This window comes from Seriola dumerili, unplaced genomic scaffold (assembly GCF_002260705.1).
Source record: "Seriola dumerili isolate Sdu_G_001 unplaced genomic scaffold, Sdu_1.0 BDQW01000236.1, whole genome shotgun sequence".
NCBI lineage: Eukaryota > Metazoa > Chordata > Actinopteri > Carangiformes > Carangidae > Seriola > Seriola dumerili.
The window spans coordinates 943,928-952,626 of record NW_019174491.1 but is presented as its reverse complement, the minus strand read 5'-3'; the positions used below and the strand labels follow the sequence as shown (position 1 = coordinate 952,626).

At 39.0% G+C, this 8,699-nt stretch overlaps 1 protein-coding gene across 1 annotated transcript; it reads left to right on the top strand.

Annotated features, from left to right (window-relative positions):
- The first annotated feature begins 245 nt into the window (after window positions 1-245).
- Window positions 246-8,219, top strand: arhgap8 (Rho GTPase activating protein 8). The gene is made up of 13 exons (XM_022755823.1): window positions 246-329; window positions 723-781; window positions 2,816-2,962; window positions 3,385-3,472; window positions 3,555-3,686; window positions 4,111-4,197; window positions 4,288-4,386; window positions 4,775-4,885; window positions 4,973-5,046; window positions 5,641-5,718; window positions 6,871-6,999; window positions 7,087-7,190; window positions 7,296-8,219. The coding sequence occupies exons 2-13, from the start codon at window positions 742-744 to the stop codon at window positions 7,491-7,493; spliced, it is 1,287 nt and encodes a 428-aa protein (XP_022611544.1). The 5' UTR covers window positions 246-329; window positions 723-741; the 3' UTR covers window positions 7,494-8,219.
- Window positions 8,220-8,699: the final 480 nt, after the last annotated feature.

Sequence of the window (8,699 nt, the reverse complement as noted above, 5' to 3'; positions counted from 1 at the left end):
AGTTTATCAGGCCAAGCAGATGTGTAAATAAATATACAGTTTAAGAACAAAAGGAAACTTTAAAAAATATATTTAAAAAAAAAACATAAAGTAAATTTAAGGTAGAATGTTAAATGTCTGTGTGATGAAACCAGGAAAGAATGATTTATTATTTGAAAACTTCCTCTTATGGATTAAAAGAGTGAAAGATCTGAGTTCTTCATTCACCTCTCTGTGACTCTGCACTGAGCATGCGCAGTCCGTCATCCAGCCGGGGTCGATTGAGGAAGTTTGGCTCTACTTTCCCTCGTGTTTATTAATACTAGCCATTAGCTCAGCTACAGTTACAGGTGAGTGTTTTCCCGCTTCGTACCTCTTCGTATCTCCTCGTTAACCTCCGTAAATGACACACGAAGCTTCGGCGGGTGGAGAGATGAGATATAACCGTGTGTTTGTGTCGTGCGTGTGTGATAAACGCGGTTTTTCAGCTTTAATTTAACCGCTCAGGTGTTCTCAGGTGCTAATTGCAGCATCGTACCGAGCAGCTTTCACTCCCAGCAGCCTGTGTGTCGGTGTGTGTTTGTCAGCTCGTGTTGTAACTCAGCTTAGAGTTTATTAAAGTCTCTTTCTCCTGCTGATAAACCGCCGTAACGTCAGAAACACCTGCTTTAATCTGGATTCATTCATGTCACCTTCTCTCCTGCCTGTTGATTCGACATGTTTCTCTTTTTCCCTCCATGAAGACTGACGTCCATCACAGAGATGACGTCATCATCTGACCTGGAGCAGCTCGCAGAAATAGGTGAGTTTAACCTGAGCACGAGACATCCTCATTCACACTGACACAAACATCTTGTGTCTGTTTTCATTTTTGTGGTAATTTTACGTCTCTTCATTGTAGTTTCGTGTCTGTTTGTAGTAGTTTTGTGTCTGTTTGTAGTAGTTTTTACTTCAGTATCTGTGTGAGAACAGGAGTCTGTAGTACTAACATTATACAAACAATATTAGATATAATTTAATATGTGAGCTTCTGTCTCACCATCTTGAACGAACTATCTCTGCGGTCGAATCCTGGATGTTGTTGTAATAGTAACTTATTATTTGATCATTTTTATTCAAATCAAGATTCAACTTTGTTCTGGTTTTTATTCAGGACTCGTGTTTCCAGCTGCAACTAATAATTTACATAACTGATTAATGTGAAGATTTCTTTCCTTGATTAATCCAGTTTATAAAATACCAGACAATCAAATATTCAAAATGAAACAAGAGAAAATCAGAAAATCTTCACACTGTAAAAGCTGGAACATTTATTCTTTAAAAAATGACTTAAATTTCTAATAATAATTAATTATCAAAAACATTCTGATTAATTGAAATTTATTATAGTGATGTATAAAAATAGCAGCATTTACCAACACACTGGTGCTGAACTTCACTCTTCACTCTGCAGCCCGGGGAGTTAAAACTCTCTGCCGTCACTTCCTTGTTTACATTGTTAATTACTTCAGTGTTTTTCTGTGGAAATGATTTCGACATCATTAAAGACTCTGCAGGATGAGACCCTCCTTAAATTACACTGAAACACCCAGTTCACTAAATACTTTCAAACTAACCACAGATTAGTGATGATCTTATAATAATGAGTCAGTGTGATCCAAAAAAACTGAACTTATATGAATTTATTTATTTATTTATGCACATTGTTTCATCATATTTTAGTTTGAGGAGTTTCAAGATTAATAATTGATTAATTAAGAAAGTAATCAGCTGATGAGTCAATAATGAAAATGATCATTAGTTGCAGCCTTAATTAAATTCCTGTTATTATATTCCAAACATTTCTTACTGCTGCAGCTTCACATTAAAAGCATTCAACCGACGGCTGCTTTTATTGTGTAGGGTTAGGTTTGGGTTAAAGTGCTTAGGGTTATAGGTCGTGTATTTAAATCAGTGATGCTATTTTTGACTTAAAAATAGGTCGACACAATAAGACATGAGCATTTGCATTGTTTTAGTTTAAAATCTGTATGTATGCACTTTTATTTTACATACATATATAAAATATAAGACATTGTATTACATTTTAAAGCTGTACTTTTATTATATAATATTTTGTGCAGTCACATTTGCACTTGCATGTTTTTACAGAGGCCTCTTGGGGACTTGTTTCCATGGTGACTGTATTTTTTGTTTATTATTCTTCACCTCTACCTCAAATAGAAAATGTTAACTGAACTCTACTCTGAGCCTCAGTCGAGTTTTTCTTCTGCTGCTGCGTCTCTGAACTGAACTCCTTTTAGTCTTTTGTCCGTTCCCTGAGAGCAGGTCATTTCCTCCGTGTGTTTATAGAAAAACTTCCCTCAGCTGCAGAAAGCACAGACTCAACTCCCACTTCCAGTCATTCTCTGGCTCTGCTCCAGTGTGGTCTCTCTCTCTGTCTGATAATCAGTATTTTGAGGAACAGATAAGGAAGTCATTTAGAGAGTGTAGGTGGTGTGGAGCAGGAGTCTGTGGTGGAGCTGATGTCACTGCCTTAGATCACTCTTTTTTCTGTTTATGTCTCTGTGTTTTAAATTAAACATCATGTAAAAATGTGAAATACTTTGAGGTTAGTGTGAATGGACTCGTATGGTTTAGTCTGAACAGGTCACTGTTTCCTGTAGAAATCTGCCAAACGTCCTGTAGGGGGCACTGCTTCTGAGGTTTAACTTAAACCTGCTGCCAACCTGGATCAACTGAGGTTTATTTTAAACCTGATTTAACTGATGATTAATCTAAACTTGGATTAACTGAGCTTTAATTTAAACCTCAGTTTTTTCTTTAACTCTGACAGAACTCCAGAAGGAGGAAGAGGAGGAGGATGAGGAGGTTCAGAGGTCCGTCACAGACCGTCCATCAGCTCCTCCGAGCAGCAGCGTCAGCTCTGACTCCTCCCACCCGTATTACGATGTGGCTCGACACGGCATCATCCAGGTCTCTGGTCAGTAGCTGATCTCATTCTGCTGAACATCAGCGAGTCTCTAGGTTCAGGTTCTGGAGCTGCACTCATCAGTCAATTGATTGATTGATTTACAGGAAATTTATCAGCAACTATTTTGATAATTGCTTCATAATTTTAATCAGTTTTCAAAAAAATATTCCAAGAATATTCTGGTTAAAACTTCTCCTCTTTCCTTTGGCACATCTGAAGTTTTAGATTATTAATAAAGAAAACATCATCAAATCATAGCGAGAACCTCAGTGATAATGTTATTGTACCATACTGTGCTTTACTGTTAGAAACTCATCACATCTAAAACACAAACTTCATTCTGTTAGTTTTAATTACAGTTTACATTGAAAAATTCATTTAAACAAACTTTCTTTTTTCTCTGCTAAACTGAACTTGTGTTTTGTCTCCAGGTGACGACAACTACGGCAGGAAGCTGATCATCTTCAGCAGCTGCTGTTTGCCTCCGTCGCACCAGCTGAACCACCAGCGCCTGCTGCAGTACGTCACAGTCCGTCCTGGTTCATACCCTATATGTCTGACGCAGTAGAGTGTTAAACACCTGGTCCTCTCCCTGCTGCAGGTACCTGAAGTTCACCTTGGACCAGTACGTGGAGATGGACTACATCCTGGTTTACTTCCATCATGGTCTGAAGAGCAGCAACAAACCGTCTCTGAAGTGGCTACGAGAAGCTTACAGCGAGTTCGACAGGAAGTACGTCACCTCACTTTCCATCCACATCGCTTATAACTGAGGTTGTCATGGTAACCTCCCGCATCATGTGGCAGGTTTTGTTTTTTAAATCGCCATTGTTGCAAAAAGTGACAAAACGATTTATAAACAGTGAAATAAAAGTGAATTTTCAGCAGCTGACTCATATTTTATGTTGATATCTCAAGGTAAAAAATTCAGTTATTTTCCACATACAACAAATACGGAACAAAGATGCATTTTATTTAATTTTTTTCTTGAATCATATTTTTCTTACAAGTTCTTTAACAGATATTCAGGTTATATGAGATCACACTTTCTCTGTACGTTTTTACTCGGCTGCTCTAAAGGACTGGAAAGTATTTGCTCTCCGTGTGAACCTTCCTGTGTATCTGTGTTTTTACTGATCGTCTACTTGTTGTTTCAGATACAAGAAGAACCTGAAGACTCTGTTCGTCGTTCATCCTACAAACTTCATCAGAATCGTGTGGAACATTTTCAAACCTCTGATCAGGTAAAAACCTCAGACTCACCTGATGGATCAGGTCTGAGCCGTCCTCAGGTGCAGTAACAGTTTCTTCTTCTTCTTCTCCTTCTTCTCCAGCCACAAGTTTGGGAAGAAGCTGACGTATGTGAACTACCTGGACGAGCTCAGAGATCACCTGAACTACGAGCAGCTCATCATCCCCCCTGATGTCCTCAGGTACACGTCACTGACAGTGAATGTCTTTATTGTAGATTGTTTTACACATGTTCCTTCTTAAGACTCCCAGAAGCTCGGCAGGAGAGGAACTCTATCACAAAGATCCCCAAGAACAGAGTTTGTAAAGAGTGAAACTATGACAAACCCTCCGTCAAAGATCTGAATGATGGAGGAAGAAGCAGAACTGACCACAGAACATCTGTGAAGACTTCATAGACTTTATTAAACTTGACAGTGTTAAATATTTATTCACTGTTCATTTTATTCATTTTTAAAATCTAAAATGATTTTTCACGTCTGTATTTTTGTATGAAACATTCTGTATAAATAGATTTTAATTGTTTGAATGAATTTAATCAGCTGATTTGTTCTTGTGTTGTTTTCACAGACATGATGAAAAGTTACGAGCGGCTCAGAAAGGCGGACCCCCTCCCTCAGTGAAAACCCCCCCGCCCCGACCCCCCCTGCCCACCCAGCAGTTTGGTGTCAGTCTGCAGTAGTGAGTCTGTTCACTGATGTTCACTCGTAATATATTCACATGATTGAACAGTTTCAGATCGATCGATCAAACCTGTTTGTTTGGCAGCATCAGAGAGAAGAACAGGGGGGCGATAATCCCACCTGTGATCCATCAGACCGTCACCTACCTGAAGGAGAAAGGTGAGTGTTCAGCTAACTCTTATTAAATGAACAAAGTATTCTGTTTCCTGTAATTTACCTGATGAACTTACAGGATCAGTTTGGAAAAGCAGGAAAAGAGAAAAACAATAAAGGTGAATAAATGTCCAGAAGATTAAACAGTACCAACATTTTATTAGACGCCCATCTTACACAGAGGGAATTTTTCAGCATGTTTTTAAGCATTTTTCTGTTTTGCTTTTTTTTCTGCTTTTTGTATTTTTAAAGTACTTTTTTTTTTTTTGTATTTTTTTACAGAGCTGTGGTGATTTCATTCGTTCATGACACTTTATATTTTGTGTAGCATGACATCTCATTAGGTCTGTGTCTGAATACAAATGAAGTCGGAGGATCCTTGTATGTTTAAATTGTTGAATGTGTCACTCAGGGCAGTTTGATGCAGGTGGACAGGTTGTTTCTCACCTGCAGCAGGTAACAAACTGCAGGTTCTCCCTGTGCTGACCATCTTTCCTCTGGTGGTTTCCATGGTTTCATGTTGCAGCTTCCTTCAGTTTGCGTTGACTGTTCTGTGCTACGAGTCGTAGTGTTCGTCTCTGATTCAGATCTCTGTGTCAGGTCTGAGGACTGAGGGACTCTTCAGGCGTTCGGCTCGAGTTCAGCTCATCAAGGACGTTCAGAAACTCTATAACCTGGGTGAGTGGGGTCTCTCTTTTTATCTCGCAGCACCAGGAAGTGGAGATCAATAAAGCGTGCGCAGCAGCTCAGATAGCATCAGACTGTCGGCCGAGTCGGGGTCCGTTCAGTCGACTTCATTAGAGCTCGGTCTCACACACAGAGGACAGGACTTCTGTTTGTGTCGTTTCAGCTGGAGAGAGGAGAGACCATTAGATGTGTCCTGGACTCGGTCCAATTATAGTCCAATTATGGTTGGACCAGGACCAACCCTGGTGCAGGTTTAAAGGAATCCACCAAACCTCTGAGTTTCAAACTGTAAACTTGAATCTTGGATCCAAAACTGTCACAACGTTTCTGAAAAACCCTGATGGAAACTGTGTGGAGCTCGTTAGAGACAAGACACAGAGGAGACGAGTCTCTGTTTGTTTCAGCTGGAGTGAAAAGACCAATTATCGTTTTACATTCATGACAATAAATCACTGGACGTCTGGGTGAGTTCTGTCTCGATCTGACGCCACAAAGTTAAACTCAACAGCAAAACTGACTGAAGACAGTTTGGACGTTAAATCCTGACTGGACTCTAGGACGAGGAGATCTGTCCTCATCCAATCAGATTCAATTAAGAGTCCAAATACAGACCTGAACTAACCAAGGCAGCTTAATCCACTTCTACTCCATTCGTCTGTTGTTTGATGCAAAACCTCATAGTTTCATCCGAACAAGATTAAAAGTGAACAACTGCTTATTTTGTCTGAACAGTTTAATAAACTCAGATGGTTCAGTTTCTAGTTTACAGAAGTTTTTTTTATTTGAAAAATGACTGAAAGTATTAATAGATAATTAAAAGTGTTCCTTTAACGACGGTGATGATTTGGATCAGTGACAGTTGCTGAACAAATGTTAGAAAAAAGAAGTAAATTATTGTTGAGTTTTAATCAGACACAAGAAATAAACTGTCAGTAGTTAAAACTAAACATTAAAACTCAGATCAAACCTGCGACTTTATGACTTTTGTTGTAGAATCAACTTCAGGACAAATTTAAGCTTCTCTTCAGTTAAAAAAGAACTGTGTGTTTGTCTTTGATCTTTGTTATAATTTCATGTTTCGCTGTGTAAACTCGTTAATGAAACCTGCTTTAAATAAAGCTCATTTTGTGTATTTTGTTTCAGGGAAGCCTGTGAACTTCGATGAGGTCGGTGACGTCCACGTTCCCGCCGTGATCCTGAAGACGTTTCTCAGAGAGCTGCCTGAACCTCTGCTCACCTTCAGAGTCTACAACCAGGTCCAGGAGATCCTCAGTGAGTCCTGCACACACGAGGAGGAGGAGGATGGTGATGATGATGATGAACGTTTCCCACCGTGACTGATGGTTTGTCTTGTCTCAGGTGTGGAGAGCAGTCTCCGTGCGACCAGGTGTAAACAGATCATGGAGAGTCTTCCCGAGCATCACTTCATCGTGGTGAAGTACCTGCTGTGTTTCCTGCACATGGTGAGTCAATCGTGTGTTCAAACCAGAGAAACCAGTTCACACCCTCTCTGATTGGTCGTCTCAGTGTAGTTAAATCATGAAACCCTTTCTGATTGGTCGTCTCAGGTGTCTACGGAGAGCATTGTGAACAAGATGAGTCCGTCTAACCTGGCCTGTGTGTTCGGGGTGAACCTGGTTTGGCCTCGCCACGGGTCGATCTCTCTCTCCGCTCTGACGCCCATCAACATCTTCACCGAGCTCCTCATCGAACACTTCCACGCGGTGTTCGGCTCCCGCTGCCCACCTGGACAGGTAACACCCTGAACCAGCAGACCAACACGTCACAGACCTGGATCCAGACTCTCACTCGTCCTCTGGGAATGGACATTTTATTTTTTCTATTTTTTAAATCTTTTTCTACTTGTGTTTTATTGTCTGTCGATCCTCCTGTTTTTCCAAAACTTTCCAAAGTGAGAAAGTTCTGACCAGACGTCCATGAAATCTGTTTCTCAGAGGACGACTTTGTGGTTTTCATCGGACTGAACCATTTTCTTTCTGCACAAATAGAAAAAAAATCTAAAGGTCAGACTGTCAGAAAACCTCCTGAGCACATTGGTTGGTCAATATAATGATATGAATATTTTTAATACTGTTCGTACTAAAGTTTCTCTGATGTTTCTTCACTGTGGACTGATTTGTAACAAGACTCAAGCTTTTATTTGTTAGATATTTAATTCACTAGATTGATTAACCAAAATCAGACGTTTTATCATTCAAAGTTAACAAAAGTTTTTCTGTCAGAGTTTAATAAGAAAATGTGGAAGATTTTGTCTGTTGGTCTGAGACCTGTAATGATGTGGACAGATGAATACTTTTATATTTTTATATTTTCTTTGTTGATGCATCAGCTGAACCAGAACAGAACTTTACACATAGATCAGACATCTGCCTTAAATCCACAAGGATCCACATTAGGTACTGTTTGTTTGTTTGTTTGTTTGTTTGTTTGTTTGTTTGTTTGTTTGTTTGTTTGTTTGTTTGATTGTTTGTTTGTTTGTTTGTTTGTTTGTTTTTAGTCAGTGTTGTGTTAGTGTTCAACAAAACATAAGTTTTATGACTTTTAGAACATTACAATAAAAATTTGCCGGAGTTGAACAGAACGTCAGCGTGTATTACAATATTACAGTGAAGAGGCTTCGTGACCTTCAGTCAGTTTAACACTACAGACCCACAATTACTGGATTTTTTTTTTTTATTATTAATTATTGAGAAACTTCAGACTTAAATATGTTGACAAAAATATTTTCTAATATATTAAACTGAAACGTTTCTAATGATTCTACCTTGAATTTATTTTTTAAAGGCTAGTGAACAACATGACATGTAAAAATAACACCGTCAATGGTTCCATTTGTTTTAAAAATAAAACAAACAAAAAAAACACAGCTTTTACTTCCATACATTACCACAGTTTCTTCAAGGTGAGCACTTTAACAAGAGTTTTCTATTGTCATTTGAACGTTTGAAGAG